The sequence below is a fragment of the Myotis daubentonii genome, chromosome 12 (assembly GCF_963259705.1).
Source record: "Myotis daubentonii chromosome 12, mMyoDau2.1, whole genome shotgun sequence".
Classification (NCBI taxonomy): Eukaryota; Metazoa; Chordata; class Mammalia; order Chiroptera; family Vespertilionidae; genus Myotis; species Myotis daubentonii.
Genome location: NC_081851.1, coordinates 19,480,151 through 19,503,608, shown reverse-complemented (window position 1 = coordinate 19,503,608; position 23,458 = coordinate 19,480,151). Strand labels below are relative to the sequence as shown.

The following is a 23,458-nucleotide window of genomic DNA, read 5'->3' as shown; positions in this document are numbered from 1 at the left end:
AACAGTAGGGTGGTGAAGGCCTGGGGCGGGAACTGGATAGAGGGGCACAGCGGGGGAGAGTAGGGGGACATTTATAACACTCTCAACAATTTGGCTCAGTGGATAGAGCTTCAGCCTGTGGACTGAAGGGACCCGGATTGATTATGGTCAAGGACACATGATGGGGTTATGAGCTCGATCCCCAGTAGGGGGCGTGCAGGAGGCAGCCCATCCATGATTCTCTCTCATTGATGTTTCAATCTCTCCCTCTCTCTTCCTCTCTGAAATCAATAAAAATATATTAAAAATAAAAAGAGAAAAAATAAATCATTTGGGATCCAGCAAGCACCTTGATAGAGGCAGGCTTAATGACTTCCCATAGCAACCTCCACGTTTAGGGAGCACAATTAACAGGCAACAGGCACAAGAACGCCAGTGTGGCTGCCGCATTCCACCCACGAGGATACGGGGTCCCACGGCGCAAAAAGGGCTGCCCCAAATCCCAGCGTTGGTGAAAGCGAAGCCCGCCATCCAGAGCCGAGACCGCCAGGACGCCCACGCCTCCACGGGGCGCGAGGGGGTAAATGCGAGACAACACCGGGCACTCGCATTCCTTTCAGTCCCCGGGCAGTCACGTGAGCGGGGCAGGGCGGAAGCGGAAGACTGACGCCAGGGCGGAAGCAGCCCTCCCAGGAAGTCCCGCCTGTCTTCAGAGCCTGTCCCGGAAGTGCTGCTGTTGGAGCGGGCGTGATGGCGTCAAGGTTACTCCGCGGAACTGGAGCGCTGGTGGCGCAGGCCCTGAGGGCCCGCGGTCCCCATGCGGCGGCCGCGGTGCGCTCCATGGCGTCTGCAGGTACTCGTCCCGCCGGACGCGCGGGGACGGGCCCGCGGCCCTCCCGGGGGTGGGGGTGCTCGCGCAGCACCGGGGCTGGCCATTCCGCTCCTCCGGGCCCGTGACCGCCCCCAGCCCTGCGGGCCTCAGGCTCCGCCCGCCTTTCCCTGTGCCTCCCGGCCCCCGCCGAACAGCCCGCCGAACTGACCCTGCTGGAAAGGAACCCTAAATGGAGGTGCCGGTGACCTTGGGGGGTTAGGAGCTGCCGGCGCGATGGGTAGGGGCCGAGCCGCCTTCAGACCCGCCCGCACTGTAAATTGGATGAACTCCACTAGGACTGATTTACCTGCTTTTAGAAAAAAAATGTGTCGAAAATTGGCCTCGGTGGTTGGAGGAGGAAGAATTTCCCTGGTGCTGGCTCTGTGGGGAGTCGTGACTCTGGTCCTTAGGAGACAGAGGGTTGGGGTGGCCTTTAGAGCTTGTGAGCTCATTAAACGGCGTGCATTTTCGGCCTTGGTAATTTTAGCCGACACCAAAATGCACGTATCTTCCTTTAGGCGGCGTTCCTACTGACGACGAACAGGCGACTGGGCTGGAGCGGGAGGTCATGTTGGCTGCACGGAAGGGACAGGTGAGCAGAAACTTCCTTGTCTTTGGAGCTCGTGACCTTGGATGGGACCAGAGCATTCTCCTCTCTGGGAGCATCTGGTCCAGGAAACCTGCCTGTGGTAACGGGAGCGCTAGAGTAGGGGTTCTCTGTATAATGGCCCAATTCTTGTTTTTTTCAGGACCCATACAATATGCTAGCCCCAAAGCCAGCTTCAGGAACCAAGGAAGACCCTAATTTAGTCCCTTCCATCACCAACAAGCGAATAGTGGGCTGCATTTGTAAGTACCTCATCACTATTTCCTTATTTTTCTTTAATATGCCCTATTCTACAGGATGTCCGTAAACTGCTTCACATCTTTTGTGGGACTGTATGTGTGTAAAGAGGATATGTTTGTAAAAAAGTTGTTCTAAGGGTCCTGGCCCTCTCAATCCTCCTTATACCTGAGTAGGTCATCCTTACTATCAACGGCATAGAATATCTAATGCTGCCTCACTGGAGGTGCAACGTGAAGGTGTATTCATCCAGAAGATACTAATTGTACTTGCTCTTTGCTAGATACCATTTTAGGCAGTAGGGTTGCATATCAGAATGACCCTCCTTTGGGATGCTACACAGGCAGGGGAACTGTTAGAACCTATACTGACTCTGATATATGGTCAGTTTACTCACAGGTAAACTCTGGGCCTCTATTTCCTCATCTGGAAAATGGGAGGATACCTTGAACTGATCTCTCAAGGTGTCAACCATAACTTTGTGTCTCAGAGGTGACTGAGGAAAAGAGATTCATATTGCCAGTCTCCTCTCTTCTAGACTAGATGCCCTTCAACCACTTTTTCCTTTTAGGTGAAGAGGACAACAGTGCTGTCATCTGGTTCTGGGTGCACAAAGGCGAGACCCAGCGATGCCCTAGCTGTGGAACCCATTATAAGCTGGTGCCCCACCAGTTGTCCCACTGAGCCCCTGCACTGACTCACTCAAAATGTGCTGTGAAGTTTCTTGTTTCCGATAAAGACTAGCCATTGCTTTGGCTCCTCCCACAGTTGGCTGGTCTTCTTTCTTTTCTGTTTTTGGCGAGATATGGTTAATTCTTTTATCAGGAATAGCTATCTGTTACTATTAGCTTGCCATCCACTCATGTACACTGAGACTGACAATGCCATAATGCCATGATTGGGACTACCTTGTACGGGGGAAAGCATGTGCTGTGGAGTCGGGCTGACTGGACTTGTAATATTAGCTGCATCACTTAACTTTGTCACTGGGGACATGCTCTTCAAGGTACGTTATATCCACAAAAAAGATAAATACCTTGCCAGGTGTCAGAAGTAACATTTATTAAGAGTCTGGCAGATGGTAAGTCCTCACAGTATTGTTAGAAAGGGTGACTGGAGATTTTGGGGGGCTTCGAGGTTTTGAGGGACCCAGGTTCAAAGCCCAGTTATTGGGGGGTACAATCAGTAAAATCCAGAATACGGGACAATTCTAGAAAACAATGACCAGGTTTTGTCAGCAAACACATTGCAAGGAGAGGGGGAAAAGGAGAACCTACGGAGTAAAATGGATGTGGGAGCAAGAACAATGGTGAACCTTCTTTGGATCTTGATCTAAAAAACCAACTATAGCCCTAGCAGGTTTGGTTCAGTGATAGAGCATCGGCCTGCGGACCAAAGGGTCCCAGGTTTGATTCTAGTCAAGGGCATGTGCCTTGGTTGCAGGCTTCTCCCCGGTCCAGGCCTTGGTCATCAGGTTCATGCAGCAGGCAACCAGTCAATGTGTTTCTCTCACATTGATGTTTCTCTCTCGTTCCCTCTCTCTTCCACTCTCCCTAAAAATCCAGAATATCCTTGGGTGAGGATTAACCAAAACACACACATACACCAACTATAAAAAAGAAATTAGAATATTTTAAACTGTATATTTGATGTTTAAGGATTTATTACATTTTTAGGTGTTAATGGAGTTAGTTTTTTATGCTTTTGAGGTACATACCGGTACTTAGGGGTAAAATATGCCTGATTAGCTTTAAAACACAAGTGATTTAGGGTGTGATTGATCCCTTGTAGCTAGGTAGGTATGAGATCATTGTTCTTTCTGCTTTTGTGTATGTTCGAACTTTGCCATAATAATAAAACAGCACCAAAAATAGTTGAGCAGAGAAACAGCCCAATTTAGCCACATTATATTTGTGACGATAATTTTCGAAAACTGTTTACCTATAAAATGGAAATAAGTACCTTTCCACTTTGTGTTGGGATTAACCACAGAGGAACTTTAGTTAGTCTCACAAAATTGATTCAAACTAGATATTTCACTTGAATTAATGAGAATTGAAGAGAAAAGCCCCCTTTCCCCAATCTTGTATTGTCTCCTCAAGGTATGGTCACAACTATTGCTTCCATTCCTTGTCATCAGTTATCGTCTCATTTCCAGGAAATGCACAAGCATTTCTCTGCCATTGAAGACCCTTCCCTGTGGGAAAGGGAACAGGAACACCTAGGTAGCCATCTATTAAATTTACCCCTACCATTCCCACCTTCAATGACTTTCTATATCATTAATCGATCTGCCTTCTCCCTCCCTCATCTCAAAGCCCACTTTGCTGCTTTATCCTCTCTAGGTAAAGTCTCCAGTACATATCCAGGTGGTGGTAGGCAGAGTAACAGCCTCTCTTCACCCAAGATGTGCATGTCCTCATGCCCAGAAACAGAATATTAGGTCCTGTAGCGAAAGGTTAAGGCAGCAGATGGAGTGAAGGTTGCTTAATCATCTGACCTTAAAATGGAGATTACCCTGGTTGTCTGCGGGCCAGTAATTACAAGGGTGGCAGAAGTCAGAGAAGGATGTAACTGGAAGAGTAGAGAGATGCAGTGTTGCTGGTTTGAAGATGGAGGGGACCACAGGCCAAGAAATGCAGGTCGCTTCCAGCAACTGGGAAAGGATTGACACCTTGATTTCAGCACAAGTGAGACCCATGTCAGACTTTTTTTAAATTGATTTGCATGAGAAACAATGATTTGTTGTTCCACTTACTTATGCATTCCTTGTTTGATCCTTGTATATGCCCTGACTGGGGATCAACCTGCAACTTTGGTGTATTGGGACGATGCTCTAACCAACTGAGCTACCCACCCAGGGCTATGTCAGACTTCTATAGAACTGTATTTATGTTGCTTTAAACTGTTGTGCACTGATTTCTTTATGGCACTAATAGATCAGTAAACATTAATTGCAATTTTACTGTAAGGAAGAACTGTCCCTTCTCTCCCATGTATAAATCTATGTCAGAGTGGACTCATCACGATTGTATTCTATGGCTTATAATTCACTGCAACCTGGGTGCTCCCTCAGGTTGGTTCCTGTGTCGAGACAAGCCTCCTTCCTTTTTTGAGCATATTCTTACTTTATGGTATAAGATATTCCAGACTCATTTTATATTCTCTCTGCTTCAGATCAGAATTTCCTCAAGGAGCTCTGGTTCCTTTTATTGAAGAATAGTATTTAGAAACCAAGATTTGGATACTATATGTGCTCATTGCTACTGGGGTATCACTGCCTCTAGGCCCTCTGAGCAGTCAGGGCTAGGAAATATACAAATATTTCTAACCCTAGTGGTCATACCCAGAGGCATATTTATTTCAGTATCTATCTGGATGTATCTAGGAATCCATATACCCCCATAAGGTTCATTCTAACCTTACCACCTTCTCATCTGTCATTTTGCTCCAGCAGGGCCAGAGCTCGCACCATCCCTGCCGAAAGAGGGAGGGGCGTGCTGCATAGTGTTTGGCTTACAGGATGGGATTTTCACAGACAGATGGGAAAGTCACTCCTAGCAGAGAACAGCATGAGCAGAGGCTGGCTGGCGGGCAAAGCAGGGCATGATGATGTGGAAGACTAAGACGGGGAAGAGACAGATCCCAAAGGGCCTGAACTAAATCAACAATGGGTAGTTCATGAAGGTGATTTCACCAGGCAGCGAACTGCTTACACTGTGGATTAGGAAGTGGCAGAACCAAGGCTCTCTGGGCTTTAGCTCCAAGAGCAAAGATTGCTGGGTAAAGTGGAGCTGTGGTCTTGAGCCAGAGGGGTGCGGCCATCATGGGAAAGAAGTTAAGGGGGAAAGATACCACAGAACCAACAGGACTGGTGACTGACAGAATGTGGAGGAGGTAGGAAGGAGGCAGGACTCAATGTAATAGGGCTGCAACTTGTGTGCCTGGGAGAAAACATGAACAGAACCCCAAACAAAAGGTTCTCTGTAAATTCTGTTTCCCCCTTGAAGGCAGGTATGGGGTTACCTGCTCACTGACCACAAAGCCTCACAAAATGCCCCGTGAAGACAGGCCAGACAGAGTAATCTCTCCCCTTACACATGATCTCAGTCCTGGGCCCTCCCTCAGCTCTTCTAGCTCCATTGCCTGCCACACACACCGATGACAACCATGCTTCTGTGGCAGGCTGCCCGTCAGCCAGGACACAGTAACTCCCCCTCCCCCCGAGGCCTCCATACGCTGGTCCCACCTCCCTCTTTGGTCTACCTTGCATTCTAGCCAGAGACCACTTCCCCTTCCCTGCTGACTTGGCATCACTCAGGTCTGTGCCCTTCTGTCCAGCCCCTCCGGTCCCAGGCGTCTCCTTGAGCTCTTAGCTCTGCCTGGAACACCCTCCCACACCTGGTTAACTCCTGGACCCACACAAGCCAACCTGCCCCACTGCTGGGCTAGATGCCCCTCTGTTTGGCCCTACAACTCTGTACTGAGATAGCCTGTTCTTCCTCCCAACCTGTGTTTTTTGGGGCAAAGATGTTTACCATTGACCCCAAACGGCACCCTCCGGGACATACTCCAGGTGTTCAAAGACTTGGTGAAGGGCAGACACTCTCTGGACTTGTTTCTCACTGCTCCTTCCACCGCCTTCCTGGCCTCAGCTTCTACCTTGAGAGCCCAGCTCATCGACACCACCTCTGCCATCTCCTTCCATCACTCTCCTTCCTGACTTGTCTGAACTCTGCCTGCATCAATGGTGGTCTGTCAGCCACAGCCACACGTGAGGGGGCAGCAGAGGTGTTCCAACAGGTAGGACGCAGACACAAAGCCTGAGCCCCACCTGCCAGGAGGCCCTGTCCAGGACCAGGCAGAGGAAGGCAGCCTGGTCCTGCTGCTCCGAGGATGGGTAATGAGGCTGGGAATTCTGCCTCCAGGCAGAAAGCCCGGCCTCCTGGGGCCTCCCGTGCCACGTTGCCCCACCAACCACTAAAACCCTCAGGCTTCTGAACTAGAGCCAGTGCCATACTGCTCCGTGCCTGTCCTTTCTCTCAGAGTCCCCAGGGCTGGGTGAGCAAACAACAGCACAAGAACCACAAGAAAACGGCCACACACTGGGCCTTGTCCATAATTATTACTATAATGCTTTACAAAAATGTTTTTTTTCAGGCAACTGTGTTAAATTATTATACATATCTGGGAGGGGGCGGTGGGGCTCTGGCCCCAGGGTAATGAAGACCTTCATGGGAGAGGATTGTGCCCCCTCACCCCTCTGGGTCCGATTCCTGATTAAGTGACTCCCCCTCAACCAGCAAAGACCATTAACCCTTCCCCATCCAGTACTGGGGTAAAGGAGGAGGAGCAGCAAGTCAATGAAGTGCTTTGAAGGGGAGAGTGTAACAGACTGGCTGCCCAAGCCCCCAGCGTACTCTGCCCTGGCTCTATAGGGTCCAACCGTGGCCAGAACCCCTCACTGGGGAGGGCAGGCTACCAGGACTCAGCCTGCACCCAGGCATCCACTCAGGAAGACGGGGGGACAGTGCGGAAGGTCAGGGATGCCTAGGAGTAGCTGGCCTTCTCGCCAGCCTGTCAGGTCAGGAAGAGGAGGAGGCATGAAAAACAGCGATGCACCAGTGGGAGCTGCTGGCTGCCCCTCCTCTCCTCCACTCCCCAAGGCTACTTACACAGGCACCCCGGCTCTGGGAGGGACTGTCAGAGGAAATGGGGGCGTTTGGGTGTCTGGCCTTGGAGCTCAGGGAAGCAGCCCCAAGGGTTAGAGGCAGGAACCATAGGCTTAATTGGTCCTGCCACGAGGGACCCCTAGAACCACCGAAGGCTGGGCTCCCCAATTCCTATATTCCAGACTCCCACCCATGCAGCTAAACGTTCCTGTGTGTGTGCGTGCATGTGGGAGGGCTGCAGGGAGGCGCTGCTGCACCCTGCCCGGGGTCGGGGCATGCAGGGGGCCCAGACAGAAAGGGTCAAAGACTTTGGCTTCCCTTTCCTCCCATTCTCCCAACGCTGCCCCCTCCTCCTTGGGCACTAGAAGGTTTTACGATGAATAGCACGAGCGCCATCCTCTTCGTACTCTTTCTTGGAGACCCACATCTTCTTAAAAGTGTCCAGCGAGGCCAGGATGGAGCCACTGTGAGGAGGGAGGGTGGTGTTCTTCCCTGGGCACTCAGAGCTGTTTCCTTCACCTGGGAGGAAATCCACCCACTCCTCCCAGCCTGGCTAACCCTGAGAAGTGTCCAGGGCAAAATGGTTTCCTCCCGAGCCCTCCCTGGGAGCCTGCCTCACCCGATCCACGTGGAGTATAGCCGCTCCTGAGGGGCCGAGATCTAGAGGGAGCAAGAACACGTAACTGCCTGTCCCCCCGCAGCAGCCCCGTCCCCGCAGGGGGTGATTCCCACGCCCGAGGCCAGACAGCAAGTACATGCGCCAGGAGCAGCAGCAACAGGCGAATGGGAGCAGCGGCTGGGCTGGGCTGGAAATGAGAGGCCCCCGGAGGCGACCGGTGCCCTCTCCTCCCAGTCAGGGCTGCCCAGCACCGCATGCGCCATGGGCACGCTCCACAACCTCACCTTGATTTTGACATCCTTTGGGGCAAGCTTCTTCACTTCACTTAGTAATCGGTCGCCAAAGCCTGTGAACACAAGGCTGGCTAGCCTGGGGTCCCCTTCTGGCCCTCTCACCACTAGCTCCCCTGGTGCCCCCAGTCACCACCTTCCTTCAGCAGCTCTTTCCAGCATTTGGGGTAGGCGTGAGCCACTCCAAGGGCAGAAAAGACCCAGCCCCACGCCTGCAAGTGACCCCGCTAACAAAGAGAGGTGACATGAGCTAGAACCCCAAGTCACCTGGCTCTGCTGGCCCCCCACGTTCTTCCTCACCCGATGCTCCAGCAGTCAAAACCCGCCAGACGCAAAGTCAAAGGCAAATGACAAATCAGGAGAAAACATCTACCATTCTGCCCATCAGGTGGGCAGAGGTCACACAGTGTCGGGCAGGCGATGGGCACAAGCTCCCAGGAGGGAACGGGCAGCACCTACCCAATAACAAAGGCACACCCCCCCGACCCGGCTGTTCTCTGGGATTTACTGTCGGTCTGTTCTCACCACGGGAAATGACGGTGCACATCTGAGACTAGAAGGGACTGCAAAAGGCCATCAGCAGGACAACGGCCGTGTGGCACATCCGTCCAGTGAAATACCACACGGACATATCGAAGAACTTACATGGCAGGGAAAGACCTTCCAGATAATATGCTAAGTAAGCCATACATGGTTGGGACGTGCAGAACATGCAGTTTGCGTGTATGTGGGGTTGATGCACATGTGTTTATATGTGCAGGAAGGCAGCCGACAGTTTCCTGAGAAACCAGCAAGTCCTGTGCGGAGGGAAGGGGTGACCAAGACAATGGGAAAGGACACTTCATCTAACACATTTTAGATCTCATATGAACCAATCACCTACTTAGGAAGTGAGTAAATGTCATTTTAAATCTTACTCTTAAAAAGCATTGCTCACTGAGCACCGAAAAGCCAATAGAAAAGGGGCCCTGTCCCAGGCTGCTGGGAGCGGGATGCAGAAGGCCCAGCCGCCCTTGGCCCCACCACCACCTCCCAGGTCAGGCACCTTTGAACAGCGTGGAGCCTCCTGAAAGCACGATGTTGGCGAACAGCGTCCGGCGGAGGTCCAGGTCCGACTTGTGGATGGCGAAGGCCAGCACCTCGTGGAGCCCCTCGCTCTCGTCCCCTACCAGGTCTGGCTGGAACAGCAGTTCGGGGGCCCGGAATCGTGCTGGCCCCACCTTTGGAACATAAGATTGAGGTATAGGCCTCTTCCTCCGGGCCCAGCAGCACCACCGCCACCCAGGGCCAGGCCTGGTGACTTACGTCAAGCATGCTGCCATCCGGCAAGGTGTACTGCACCTTCTCTGTCTCCAGAGCCTCATCCTTCTGCGGGTTGATGGACAGGTAGCAGGCTCTCTGCGAGGCGTGGGGAGCAGGGACACACCTTCAAAGGCTGTGACTGGGACACCCACACCCAGGCTCGACTTCAAGCCTCGGTCCTGCCCCCCTCCCTGCCATTCGCCCTCCTCCCGTCACTCCACAACCTCCTGCCCTTCGTCACCTCTTTGATGGTCCGAACAACCTCAAACTCCGCTGAGGTGTGAAAGTCGAAGCCTTCCTTGCGCAGCAGCAGCCGGAGATAGCGGGAGACGTCGCGGCCAGCAATGTCCACCCGCATGATGGAATGCGGCATGGCGAAGCCCTCGTAGATAGGGACAGCATGGGTGACCCCGTCCCCCGAGTCTAACACCACTCCTGTCGTGCGTCCTGTTGCGTACCTGTCAGCAGGTCAGCATCCCCTCGCCTCAGCCGGTAAGGCATGGGCCTCCCACCCCCGGAAGGAACCCTAGGACAACTGCCCAAGGAACTCCCCATCTGGTCACCTCGAGCAGGACGGCCCCAGGGAGGACGGGACCCAGGGACCACTCACAGGCTGAGCACGGCCTGCATGGAGATGAACAGGGCCGGCACATTGAAGGTCTCGAAGAACACCTCTGCCGCCTTCTCCCGGTTCTTACTCGGGTTGAGCGGGGCTTCCGTTAGGAGAACAGGATGCTACAAGAGACAGCAGAGCTGTGGGCGTGTGCACAGACGGCAGGCGAGGCCCTGAAAGGATCTTCCAGAGGAACCCTCCTCCCGTGCACCCACAGTGAGCGCGTGTCCTTCTCAAGGACACTGTCCTGTCACCTGCTGGCAGTTACTCTCCCACAGCCCGCTCTCCCGGGAAGTGTCTGCTTGGCCGCCCCGACTGTTGTGCCCCCACACAGTGAAGAGGCAGCAGGCCCCAGCAAAACGCAGGAAATGTGGGAGCCTGGCCCCGAGGGAGCACAGCAGGGAGGGCACAGCGAGTGGATTCGGAGCCTGGGGGAGGCCTGGCTGCCACACCTCCTCGGAGAAGGTCTGCAGCTGGTCCTTGGAGTAGACATACTGCCAGATGCGCTCCATGTCATTCCAGTCCCGCACCACGCCGTGCTCCATGGGGTAGCGCAGAGCCAGCAGCCCGCGGTGCTCCTGCGCAGGAGGGGTGAGAAGGCAGTGTGGCTCCAGGCTCCAGGCCCCAGACCCAGCCACTGCTTTCTGCCTTAACCTGCCCCAAGTAGAACCACCGCTGCTTCCTGGGTGTCCCCACGCGCTTGGCTCGATTGTCTGGCAGCCTCTCAGAATCTAGCCAGCCTCACCTGGCCAGGGACAGGGAGGGTGGTGACGTGCTTCCTCCCACCCCCCCAGGCCCTCGGCCTCCTCCCCTGGCAGGCTTCTCTATACTCACGGCCAGCGCATCTCCTCTTTTCCCCACGCATGGCTACGCTCCCATCAGCGCCTGTACTGTCCCCTCTGTGGTCACCTGTCACCCCCCTGCCCCTTCTCCCAGTGCTCACATCTCCTGCATGAACTGTCCTTCAATGTCCCTATGTCTCTTCTTGCCAAGCACCACTTTGCCTCTTTCCTATTGACCCATCTCCTGAGAGCCCCTATTGTGCTCCCAGATCCTGGCACCCTACACTGTTGCCCAGGTGCCTAATTTGCACTTGCTTATAACCGCCCCCACCACATTCGCTCCTCCTGAGGGCCTCTCTGGCCGTGTGGCCCCTGCAAGTCACCCTAGTTGGGGTGCTAGAGGTGGCTCCACAGCTCTTGTTGGGATCAGTTATCAAGTCTGGGTAATTCAGACTCTGAAGTCACTTTTTAATCAGTTCTTTCTTCTGCAGCTTCCAAAAGACAGGGCATGAGTGCCTAACTGTACCCCACCCCAGGAGCCACCGCCTCATTACAGGGTAGATTTCAGAGCTAAAGCCTGGAGAGCCCAGGGGGCATCTGGCACGTGGCCCAGAGAGCAGTCTCGGGGGCCTCTGCAGGACAGCTCTGCCCCCAGACCCCAAACCCAGGGAAGTGCAGGTTCCACGTTACCTCTGCTTTTGGTCCAATGAAGAGGTCCCCTTCCAGGGCTCCAGCCATCACCCGCATGTGCTTTGGGCGCCCGACACTGCGGGGACAGGCGTCAGTGAGGCAGGCAGGGGCACAGCTGGAAAGCCAACTCCGGTGGTCAAGACTAACTTACTCTAAAGCACCAGAATGTGGCCATGGGGCAAAGGTCAGAAGCCAGGGATCTGGGATGCGGGACTACCGAGCAGGGACTACAGAGCAGGCCTGAGCAGGACAGGAAGCTCGGGGTCAGAAGAAAAGGTGTGTCCCCCCTTCCCTCCCCCCCCCCCCCCCCCATAGAGGGCTGAGCTCCGGAGCATCAGCCCTCCATGGCCTATTCTGGCAGGAGTTGGCTTCCGCAGCCAGTGACTCAGCCCATGCTCTCAGGGTCAGGAGGACGAGGGAGGCTGCCCCGGGAAGCTGGGTGGTGGCTCCGTGTATCCCCCTCCCGTTCAGTCGGTTCTGCCCCTTTCCCACTGCCGGGGCTTCCAGAATAGAGATTCCAAAATTTGACCTAAGTTCCCTGCACAACAGGACCCTTAATTACACCCAAGTGGGTTTCAGAAAGGACCCCCCCCCCCCCCCCACCACCACCAGGCTTAGGCTAATCACTCTAAAGCAGTGGTTCTCAACCTTCCTAATGCCGCGACCCTTTAATACAGTTCCTCATGTTGTGGTGACCCCCAATTTCACTGTTACAAATTGAACATAATTAAAGCATAGTGATTCATCATAAAAACAATATGTAGTTATGTATGTGTTTTCCGATGGTCTTAGGCGACCCCTGTGAGAGGGTCATTCGATCCCCAAAGGGGTCGCGACCCACTTGAGAACCACTGCTCTAAAGCCTCTAGGATTTGCGAGGTGCGCTGCTGAGGGAAAACTTCCCAAGGGACTGGAGTAGCTGAAGGCCCCAGGCTTTCTCAGGTTTCACCTCCTCTGAGAAAGTATTTTCTAGAGTCTGAAAATAAATAAGCCCCAAAGAAAACCTCTCCTGGGAGGAAGAGGTGGCTGTGCAGTAATCGCCCACTCTTCCCCTTTCTCTGGGAATCTTCTCCCTTTTATTGTAGCTGCTGCAGCCACGCCCTGGCCCCAGGGGAATGCTGGCGCTTCTCCCTCGCTCAGTGAGGGACCAAAATCAGACTCCAAAGGGGAGGGGGAAGCCCAGAGCAGCTGTCTGCTCCTTGCAGAGCCCTCAACAGTGTCAGCCTCAAAGTTGGCCACAAAGACTCAGGATCACTGTTCTCTTGGGAAGCAAACAAAAAGGTTAGGGCTGCTGCCTGAACACTTACTAGTTTGGGAAACAGTATTTGGGAATCTGATCTCCTGCAAAGCCAGCCTTGATCACCCCAGAGCCCTGCAAGGAAAAACACTGTTTAGCTGTCTGCATTCGCCTCCAAATTAAGGCAGTGCCCTACAGTGGGGAGCAGGCTGCCGAGATCCTGCCGAGAGGGCAAGGTCATTTACAAGTACACCAGTGGCTCAAAACAGTGTGGGGGGCACTTCTACATCCCTTCCTCCCACATTTGACAATGTCTGTAGGGGATGCTACTGGCATCTAGTGGGTAGAGGTCAGGGACGCTGCTGAACACCCTGGGGTGCACAAGCCAGCCCCTCACAACCAAGAACTATCCAGCCCAGAGTGCCAACAGGGGACTGAGAGCCCATCACAAAGTCCATCCACCTCCGCACGCTCCAGGGATCCAGGGCAAAGCTATCCTGAAAGCCAGCATCGTTTTTTCCAACAGCCCCTGGCCCCTCCGCTCCCAGTGGATAGGCCCCGGGAAACTGCAGCTCCAGTGGTTTTCCTAGAGACTGCAGAAAAGAACTGCGCTGCCCTGCTGCAGCCTGGACCGGGCATCTGGAAACCTCCCCAGGCCCTCTTCACACAGGTCTTCATCACACTCCGGGTCTGCGATGCAGGAAGCAACAGCCCAAGTTACAGAGCAGCTGGAAGCCCAGAGCACCGTGCAGGCCGCTCCCCGAACTCAGAAGCATGTTGATTGGCCTGAGTGAATTACTTCACCCCAAGAAGGGACATGGCCTGGTCCTTCCTGGAGCCTGCTGAGGGCACCCCTACGCCGCGTCCTAGCTTCTTATTACACATCCTGTGCTGTGGCTCAGGGAGCCCACATGGGAACTCCAAAAAGAGCGGCTCCGGGATGACATGGGGTCAGGTGGGAGGGAGAAAGAGAAGGAATCGCCATCAAAACCTCCCCGGATCACGCACGAGAGGCAGACACCAGGGCCACTCGTTTTCTTACTATGGACCAGAAATTGGAGGCCAGAGTCCTCCGAGGGCAGCTGGCACGCTGAGCGCCAGAGCGGCGGGACAAGCCGCAGGAAGCCAGGCACCTCTCCTGAGCTCGGGAACAAGTATCCCGACTGTGCACGGTCCTGGGGGCGGGGCCTGAGCTCTCCCCGCGCCGCCGGCCGCCGCCGGTCTGCTCCGCACTTCGGGGATCGAAGCAGGCGGCAGCCACCCAGGCGGCGGACTGTGGGTGGCGGACCCAACCTGCGTGTCTCCGAGACCCGGGGGAGGGCAGGAGGGCCTGTGCGCTCGGAGGGTCCTGCCTGGGCGCAGCCCCTTGGGAAGCGCTGTGGTCAGGTCCCCGGACCCACCCTCCCAAAGGGGCCATCAGTGTGCAAAGGGGCAAAGCACCCTTCTCTACCCGGGGGCGGCGGAGGGGTCAGGGGGCTGGGGGGCCCCGCGGGGCCGCCGCTGTCACTCCTGCCCTCCCCAGGTGCTCATCGCGCGGCTGGGGCCGGGGCCGGGCACGGGCGGCCCCAAGGCCCCGGCTCCAGGGCCAAGCAGCGCGCGGCCCCCGGCGGGCAACGCGCAGAGGACGAGCCCAGACGGGCGGGGTCCCTCCCGGCGCCGCGTGCGACCCGGGGGCGGGGCGCCCGCCTTCCCCCCAGCTGCCGGGTCTCACGTTGTCGATGACCACGGGCTGGTTGGCGATGATGTCGTAGGACTCCATGGCGCGGGCGGCCCTGCCCGGCAGGCAGGGGCAGGAGGGACCCGCGGGCGGGCGGGCGCGAGGACCGGACCGCGGGGCTCCAGACGCGGCGCCGCGCCCCTCCCCCCCGGAGCGCAGACTACGCGCCCCTCCCGAGAGGGCGCGCCCGCGGCCAATCGCCGCTCCCTCCTGGGCGATTGACCGCCCGCGCCGGGGCAACGGGACCAAGGGGCGGTGCCGCCGCGGGCCCACCAGCCAATTGCGGTCCCCCGGAGGACTGCCGGGCGATTTCAAGGTAGGTTGCGCTGTGTGGAGATGACGTCATGGCCTCGCTCTTAAAGGGGACGCAGGTGAAATCAAGGGTCGGGGGGCGCGATGTCACCTGTCCGGGAAGACGTCTTCCCGACAGCCGGCACCTCCGACCACGCCCCTTCGGTCCTTCACGATCGCGCAGTCCCGGAGGAGGCTGGCGCTGGCTGTTAAACCCAAAGCATTATTACGCACGGACGAAGGTCCTTTCTCCTGTAACAATTACACTTTAGTGGTAACTTGGTAGCTGGCGTTTATCCAGCACCGATTCCGGTGCTTGCGGAGCACTTCTACCCACTTTGCATAGATGATATTAAATCGGGCAATAACTACCAGGTAATTGCATGTTGTTCCCATTGTACAGGTGTGGACACGGAGGAACCTAGCCAAGTTTATAGAACTAGCAACCCTGGAATTCGCACGTGGGCAGCTTCTAGCCGCCCTGGAGTCAAAGGCTGTAACAGTCCTGAATTCGCTTACCAAACTGAGCCATAGTGATGTGCCTCTATATATGCCTTTCCCACTAGACTGTGACATAAACTGGTAAGATTGGAGACGACCATAGAGAAAAGTGCAGAAACCCTAAGTGTGCATTCAGCGTATTGTTACCATGTGGACGCACATGTAACCATCACTGAGCTTAAGCAGCAGCATGACCAGCACTTCAGCGGCCACCAGCATGCTGTCAGTGCCCCGTTTCTCCTCCGAGGCGGCCACCCTCCCGAATTTAACACCACACGTTCGTTTGGCCAATTTCAGAACTTAGTGCAAATGGAATCGTAGGCATGTATTCACTTGTATCTGGTGTCTGTGCATTCATAAAATGGCTCAATGTACAGCTGTTTAAGTTCATACAGGAGTTCTATATAATCTGATATGAAACACTATCAGGACATATGGTTAAATCAAAGCAAAGAAAGCCGGACGAAGTGTCCAGAATATTGTATGTGTGAATGGCTCTGAAGAGCAGACGCAGCACCTTCAAGACTCTAATATGAGAAAGGGACCATTGGTAGATGCGTGTGAATGAGGGGAGAATTCTTTTTGCAATATAAACTTTTGTACTGAATTGTTTTTACTTGTTTATGTATATATTGCTTTTGTTTCTCATTTTTATTGTGCCAAAATACACATAACATAATTTATCTTAACCATGTTAAGTGTACAGTTCAGTGGTATTAAAAATATTCATAATACTGTGTTATCATCACCACCGTCCATCTCCAGAACTCTTTCATCTTGTAAAACTGAAACTCTACACCCATTAAACACTAATCCCCCACTTCCCACTCTCCCCCAGCCCCTGGCAACCACTGCTGTACTTTCTGTTTCTATGAATTAACGAAGTACCTCGAGCCTCTATACTGTTTCCCATGGCGGCAGCACCACTAACAATGCACTAGGGTTCAAGTTTCTCTACATCCTCACCAACACTTGTTTTTTTGTTTGTTTGTTTTTGTATATTTTAAAAAAATAGTAGCCATCCTAATGAGTATGAGCTATCTGCTATCTCCGCATAGTTTTGCTTTGTATTTTTCTAATGATTTGTGATATTGAGCATCTTTTTTTGTGCTTTATGGTCCATTTGTGTTACCGGTAAACCCCTGGTTGGGCTCTGGCTGCCCGTCGCTGTGTCCAATATGAAGGCAGGGCTGAATCATGTTATGCGTTTATCGAGAAGGCTAGCCAACCAAGAAGACGGTGCTTACAAGCATCAAATCCTGTCTTCCGGCAGGTGCAGGATTATAAAGGGGAAGGGGCTAGGTGAGGCAGCCCCGGAGGTCCACAGACTCAGCTACTGTCTTTAGTCATCAGGCGATGAGGTGATGTTGATGAGATGATGTTTTGACTTCAGGTGAGTCTGACCTGCTTATCGGTTCTGCTGCTGGATTCACAGCTGAGTGAGTCACCTCCTCAATCGCTTCGCACAGGCCTTGAAAAGGAAAATTAAGAAAAACTTAACCTTCTATTCACATATGAGAAACTTAACCCTCTATTCACATAAGTATATGTGTTCTAAGATTTAAAATAATTTTTTAAAAATATATTTTATTAATCTTTTACAGAGAGGAAGGGAGAGAGATAGAGAGTTAGAAACATCGATGAGAGAGAAACATCGATCAGCTGCCTCCTGCACATCTCCTACTGGGGATGTGCCCGCAACCCAGGTACATGCCCTTGACTGGAATCGAACCTGGGACCTTTCAGTCCGCAGGCCGACGCTCTATCCACTGAGCCAAACCGGTTTTGGCAGATTTAAAATAATTTGATTACTTTTCAGATTAATTCAGGTGCTGTAGCTATCAAATTATAACAACCCCCCCGCCCCCCCCGCCACCATCATTTGGAGATATGTCTATTCAAGCCCTTTGCCCATTTTTTAATTGGTTTGGTTTCTTTTTCTGCTGTTGATTTTTAGTAGTTCTGGATATTAATCCCTTATCAGATATATGATTTGCAAATATATTTTCCATTCTGTGGGTTGCCTTTTTATTCTGTTAATAGTGTTTTTGATGCCCAAAATTAAAAAAATGTTCTGTCTAACTTGTCTATATTTTTTTTGTTGCCTCTGCCTTTGGTGTCATATCTGAGACACCAAATCCTCTGACACCAAAGCTCTGAAGCTTTTTACCCAGTGTTTTCCTCTACAAGTATTATAGTTTTAGCTCTTATACTTAGGTCTTTAACCCATTTGTGTTAATTTTTATATTTGGTGTCGGTAAGGGACCAGCTTCTTTCTTTTGTATGTGAATATCCAGTTTTCCCAGCACATTTATTGAAAAGACTGTCTTTCCCCCTTTAAATGGGTTGGCACCCCTGCAAAGATCATTTGATCATATATGTGAGGGCTTACTTCTGGGCTCTATTTTATTCTGGGTCTATATGTCTGTCTTTATAGTGTGTTACTTTAAAAATGAAATAAAATACTGAAGTGCAAGGTGTCTGCATAACAAACATTTATAAGAGAGCATTTGTAAAGAAGAAATTCCATGAACACTAGACAACAGGGTAACAGTGTTGGGGCGAGGAGTGGCTGCAAAGGAGCCCCACAAGGACATGCTGTTGAAGGCTATGGAGCAAACCCAGCTCAGAGGCAGGCGGGCAAGCTCCTCAATTATCCTCTGAGACAGATGGAAAGGGGAGGGGCCCAGAAGGCTTACCTTGGAGGGAGAAAGGGGCGGGGGGAGAGAGGAAGGTGGGCAAGAGAGAATCCCTCCAGCCCAAAGGACCAGCCGCGCCCTCCTGCCCCTTGAGCCATCGTCTCAGCATCTCCCAGACAGCATCTCCTTTTCTGGCCTGAACGTTACCCTCGCACTTCGATGCTGTTGACGTTCTCAGTCTGTCACTGTTACTTACACCCACTTTGCTAATAAAGATTATTGACCCGGAAAAGGTTATACCTGTCCAAAGGGCCTGCTGATGGTTACCTGGGCCCAAGTTCATAAGCAGAGCTTAGCAGCCCTGGCTCACAGGGGGCCGTCCATTCAGGCTGCATCTCGGGAAAACCAGACTGGGCTGCCAAGACTCCTGCACTGTGTTCCTTTTGGTTAAGTCCATCCAGGACTTCCTGGGATGGTGTTTGACCAATGGGTTGAGACCAGGCCTGTGCAGTTGGATCTGCACTGTTACTAGTATATCCTCACTAGAGGCCTGATGCACGAAATTCATGCAAGAGTAGGCCTTCCTTCCCCCAGCTGCCTGCACTGGCTTCCCTCCAGCACCCGGGACCCGGGCTTCCCTCACAGCCCCGGCTTCACCCGGAAGTTCATCCGGAAGGACATCTGGTCTAATTAGCATATTACGCTTTTATTATTATAGATTTGCCATCTTTTAAAAAATACATTTTTATTGATTTCAGAAAGGAAGGGAGAGGGAGAGAGAGATAGAAACATCAATGATGAGAGAGAATCATTGATCAGCTGCCTCCTGCATGCCCACTTGTACAGGGGATTGAGCCAGCCAGCAACCCAGGCATGTGCCCTTGACGGGAATCGAACTTGGGACCCTTCAGTCTGCAAGCTGATGCTCTATCCACGGAGCCAAACTGGCTAGGGCCTCATTTGCATCTTTAGAAACCAATCACAGCAGCTCCATAATGACCAATCGGGACACATGATTCTGACCAATCAGGACATTGCAATTTGGGCTAATCAAACTGCAAATTTGGATCCTTAATTTGCATAAAAATGGACCAATCAGGGATCAGGGCAGGCACTTTCTCTGTGTAAGTGGGCTTCTGCTTTACTCTAGGGAGGGCACTGGAGGCTGCATTTACTCCATTTTTCTGAAAAAAGTGTCCTTTTACTGCACCTCAGATTGGTGATTCCTGTGGGCATTGGATAGGTGGCAGCGACCCTTTGTTGACAAGACAAATGCACCAATGAAAGTAAGTTCTTAGCACATATGGAGGAACCCAGAGGATGGGGTCTTCGGAGACTTCCCTTAGTGACAGACCCCAAAAGGCAGAGGGGATGGAATGCTGTGCCTGATGCCGCCTCCTCTGGGTTATGCTGAGGGGGTGAGTTTGCGTTGTTTCATATGTTGTTGTTTTTTTTTTAAATCTGTTTTTACTTTTTTGAAGATATTTTAGAGAAATAAGACTTATGCTGCTGCCATTACCTAATGTTTTTAGTTGAATTACGTCCCACCTCTCACCCCTAAATCCATACGTTGTGAGTCCTAACCGTCAGTGTGTCAGAATGTGGCTTTACCTGGCGTGTCTTTACAGAGGTAATTAAGTTAAAAGAGGTCATTGGGATGGGCCTAATCCACTGTGATTAAGTGTGCAAAGGGGCAAAGGCATCTTTCCTCTACCATGGGGGGCGGGCGGCAGAGGCAACTTCTTATTAGAAAAGGACCTTTGGATGCAGATGTGTTTGGAGGGACGACCGTGTGAAGACACAGGGAGAAGATGGCCACCTGCCAGCCAAGACGCGAGATTTCAGAAGGAGCCGCCCCTGCTGACACCGGCTCCTGGGCTTCTGGCCCCCAGAATGTAAGACAATGAGTAGATTTCTGTTGGTTAGCCTCCATTTTCTGGTACTTTGTTACGGCCAAGGAATACACCTGAACTACTCAGAACTCAGCTATGTAACTTTTTATGCAACTTTTTGCCCCAAAAGATCTCTTCTGAGTGCAGTGTGTGAACAGGAGGGCTAAAGGGCAGGGCCAGCAGTATAATTTGTGAGACCCAATGCAAAATGAACATGCAGGGGGAAAAGTGCAGTTAAAGGTGCTAAAATATAAAATGTTCCCTTTTGAAATAGTTTAATACTTATAAAACACTAGAGGCCCAGTGCACAAAATTCATGCACTGGTGGGGGGTTTCCCCCCAGCCTGGCCTGTGCCCTCTCAGAGGTAGGCTGGAGCCGGGGGTCCTGCCTCCGCACCGCGTGGAACTGTGGGACCCCTGGCCTTGCCTTGCCTTGCTGTGCGGAGCCGCACTCCCCGCCTCTGTGCCATGTGGAGCCGTGGGATCCCAGGACTCACTTTGCCGTGTGGAGCCGAGGGACCCCCCAGGCCTCACCGCACAGAACCACAGGCCCCGCCTCCACGCCGCACACGCAGCATCAAGCCCCCACCCACCCATGCGTGCATGCAGCCCCGCCCACCCGCGCATGCCCGCTGCACACGCAGCCTCCTGGTGATTGCTTGTTGTGGCATGAGGGCGTCATGGCGTGAGGGTGTGATGACCACATAGGCTTTTACTAATAGGACTAGAGGCCCGATGCACAAAAATTTGTGCACTCGGGGGGAGGGGGGTCCCCTCAGCCTGTCCTGTGCCCTCTTGCAGTCTGGGACCCCTCGGGAGATAACGACCTGCTGGCTTAGGCCTGCTCCCAGGTGGCAGAGGGCAGGCCCAATCCCTAGGTGCAGCCCCTGGTCGGGCTCAGAGCAGGGCTGATTGGGGAGTTGGGGCGCCGCCCCCTGTCATGCACAGAGCAGGGCAATTGGGAGGTTGTGATGCCACCCTCAGTCATGCTCAGGGTAGGGCCGATTGGGGGGTTGGGGCACCGCCCCCTGTCACACTCAAGGCAGGGTCGATGGGGAGGTTGTGGCGCCACCCCCTGTCACGCACAGAGCAGGGCCCATCAGGGGGGTTGGGGCTCCGTACCCTGTCACACACAGAGCAGAGCGGATCAGGGGGTTGGGGCGCTGCACTCTATCACACTCAGGGCAAGGCCGATGGGGAGGTTATGGCCCTACCCCGTCACATACAGAGCAGGGCCTGTGTGTGTGTGTGTGTAGGGGGGGGGGGGGGGTTGGGCGCCGCACCCTGTCACACACAGAGCCGCAGGGCAATCAGGGGTTTGGGGAGCTCCCCCCATCAGGCACAGAGCAGGGCTGATCAGGGGGTTGGGGCGCCTTCCCCTGTCACGAACAGAGCAGGGCAGATAGGGAGGTTGTGGCCCCGCCCCCTGTCACACACAGAGCCGCAGGGCAATCAGGGGGTTTGGGCGCTGCCCCCTGTCACTCTGCTCCAGGGGCCAGGAGGCCTCACGGCTCCGCTGATCCCGGTGCTGGGGGGCATATTACCCTTTTACTATATAGGATAGAGGCCTGTTGCACGGGTAGGGGCCGGCTGGTTGCCCTGAAGGGTGTTCTGGATCAGGGTGGGGGTCCCGCTTGGGTGCCTGGCCAGTCTGGGTGAGGGGCTGAGGGCCGTTTTCAGGCTGGCAGGTGACTGAAGCTCCCAACCGCCCCTTTTTTCCTTTTTTTTTTTTTTTTATTCTTGGATTTATGGCTGTCACTGGACCTGAGAGCTGGCTTTAGCTGTGAGACCTCCCTGCTGAAAGCAGGTTTCTGGCTTTGTTTACTTTCTGTATTTGAAACTTTGTTGCGACTCCAGCTCTGAGATCCCGGCTGACTGAAAAGAGGTTTCTGGGGTTTTGTTTAGCTTCTATATTTGTAACTATGTTTCTTAGCAGCTCAGAGCCCAGCAGCTGCAGGCGGGGAACGTTGGTTTCCCCCGTCACTGAAGCAAGCAAGCCTCATGTTAGTTTCAAGCTGCCTGGCTGCCGGCCGCCATCTTGGCTGGCAGTTAATTTGCATATCTCACTGATTAGCCAATGGGAAGGGTAGTGGATGTATGCTAATTACCATGTTTCTCTTTTATTAGATAGGATAATAGGGGAAATAGACATACATGAATGACATCAACTTCTACTTTTGTTTATAATTTTTGGTGTTATAATTTTATGTAATGCAATAAATAACAATGCTTAATGTGATACCTTGATTTATTCTAAGGATTTACTGACTGCTCTAGCCACTTCCAATTCACTTAAACCAACTTAGTAAAGTTTTGTCACTTGCAAGCTACTGCCTTCAGGCTACGGTGCACACAGGATGGAGGGAGGCAGCTTAGCCACCAGGCCCCCTCCCATGCCTGTCTGCAGACACCGCCCTCCCTCTCCCGCTGTAGAACTGCCCCCGCCTGGCTCCCAGTGTGACCTCACAGAGGTCAGTTTCCACAGAATCCCAGAGTCCAAGGCTGCTTCAGCTGAGGACTTCAGGAGACTTGCTTCTCTCCAATGGTGCACAGACCCAGGCAAAGATGAGAAGAGCAGAGACCCTCTTCTTTCTTCTCTTCTTGGGCTGTTGGCAAGGTGCAGAGCCCCGCCACCCTTTCCACCTCATCAAAGGTACTGTGGCAGCCCGGCCGGCGTGGCTCAGTGGTTGAGCCTTGACCTATGAACCAGGGGGTCACAGTTCAATTTCTGGTCTGGGCACATGCCCAGGTTTCTGGCTCGATCCCCAGTAGGGGTTGTGCCGGAGGCAGCCAATCAATGATTCTCTCTCATCATTGATGTTTCTGTCTCTCCCTCTCCCTCTTGCTCTGATAAATATATATATATATTTCAGAGCAAGAGGGAATATGCTAATAAAAGGGTAATATGCTAATTAGACCCGACATCTTCCAGACAAAAGCACAGTGGTGGGGGCCGAGGCAGAGGTGGTTAGGGGCAATCAGGCTGTCAGGGGAGAGCAGTTAAGGGATCTGGCCAGCAGGGGAGGGCAGTTAGTGGGATCAGGCTGGCAGGCAGAGGCGGTTAGGGGCGATTAGGCAGGCAGGGGTCCTGGATTGGAGAGGGTGCAGGCCAGGCTGAGGGACCCCCACACCCCTGCCATGCACGAATTTTATGCATCGGGCCTTTAAGGTACTATCACAAGTATTCGTGTGGCAGATGGAGAAGTGAGAGACTCACCTTGAGCCCAAATCAGGCATGAGAGGGTGGTCACGGCCTGCGGGTGCAGGCGTGGTGAACAGAGTCGTCTCCCACCCCCTACCTTCTTCATGTCTCTGAACCGACCATAAGGATTTCTTGCTCAGGAGACAGGAGTAACTTTCACATTTCCTCTAACTTTGAACCTTTCCCCACATCCAGAGTTCCACGGGAGGGTAGCATACATGCACATTTTAACAACATGCAGAATAGGAGAAAGATTAGTACAATGAGCCTCCATGTGTGAATCAGGCCAATCTTGTTCCCTCTGTCCTTTCATATGC

The 23,458-nt window shown here is 53.2% G+C and overlaps 2 protein-coding genes across 3 annotated transcripts; one reads left to right on the top strand and one right to left on the bottom strand.

Annotated features, from left to right (window-relative positions):
- Positions 1-671: 671 nt before the first annotated feature.
- LOC132213043 (cytochrome c oxidase subunit 5B, mitochondrial) lies at positions 672-2,461 on the top strand. Its single transcript, XM_059659044.1, has 4 exons — positions 672-832; positions 1,369-1,442; positions 1,600-1,699; positions 2,266-2,461. The coding sequence occupies exons 1-4, from the start codon at positions 730-732 to the stop codon at positions 2,376-2,378; spliced, it is 390 nt and encodes a 129-aa protein (XP_059515027.1). The 5' UTR covers positions 672-729; the 3' UTR covers positions 2,379-2,461.
- Positions 2,462-3,317: 856 nt separating this feature from the next.
- Positions 3,318-14,788, bottom strand: ACTR1B (actin related protein 1B). 2 transcript variants are annotated; one of them, XM_059659041.1, is made up of 11 exons: positions 14,611-14,788; positions 12,970-13,034; positions 11,663-11,738; positions 10,643-10,768; positions 10,188-10,312; positions 9,819-10,035; positions 9,581-9,673; positions 9,321-9,495; positions 8,270-8,331; positions 7,986-8,026; positions 3,318-7,830 (listed from the first exon to the last, which is right to left on the bottom strand). In XM_059659041.1, exons 1-11 carry the CDS (start codon positions 14,656-14,658, stop codon positions 7,728-7,730), a joined length of 1,131 nt encoding a protein of 376 aa, XP_059515024.1. In that variant the 5' UTR covers positions 14,659-14,788; the 3' UTR covers positions 3,318-7,727. The 2 variants fall into 2 exon arrangements, with proteins under 2 accessions (XP_059515024.1, XP_059515026.1); XM_059659043.1 differs by lacking the exon at positions 12,970-13,034 and having other exon boundaries at positions 14,611-14,722.
- Positions 14,789-23,458: the final 8,670 nt, after the last annotated feature.

What these genes read in the sequence shown, in the direction of transcription:
- ACTR1B (XM_059659041.1), bottom strand. Translation starts at nt 14,658, where the DNA reads ATGGAGTCCTACGACATCATCGCCAACCAGCCCGTGGTCATCGACAAC. An exon ending in TGCAGACCTTCTCCGAGGAG is followed by an intron (nt 10,313 to 10,642) that starts GTGTGGCAGCCA and finishes TGTCTCTTGTAG; the next exon opens with CATCCTGTTCTCCTAACGGA. An exon ending in CAAAGGATGTCAAAATCAAG is followed by an intron (nt 8,027 to 8,269) that starts GTGAGGTTGTGG and finishes TGCTCCCTCTAG; the next exon opens with ATCTCGGCCCCTCAGGAGCG.
- LOC132213043 (XM_059659044.1), top strand. Translation starts at nt 730, where the DNA reads ATGGCGTCAAGGTTACTCCGCGGAACTGGAGCGCTGGTGGCGCAGGCC. An exon ending in TGGCTGCACGGAAGGGACAG is followed by an intron (nt 1,443 to 1,599) that starts GTGAGCAGAAAC and finishes TGTTTTTTTCAG; the next exon opens with GACCCATACAATATGCTAGC. An exon ending in GCGAATAGTGGGCTGCATTT is followed by an intron (nt 1,700 to 2,265) that starts GTAAGTACCTCA and finishes TTTTCCTTTTAG; the next exon opens with GTGAAGAGGACAACAGTGCT.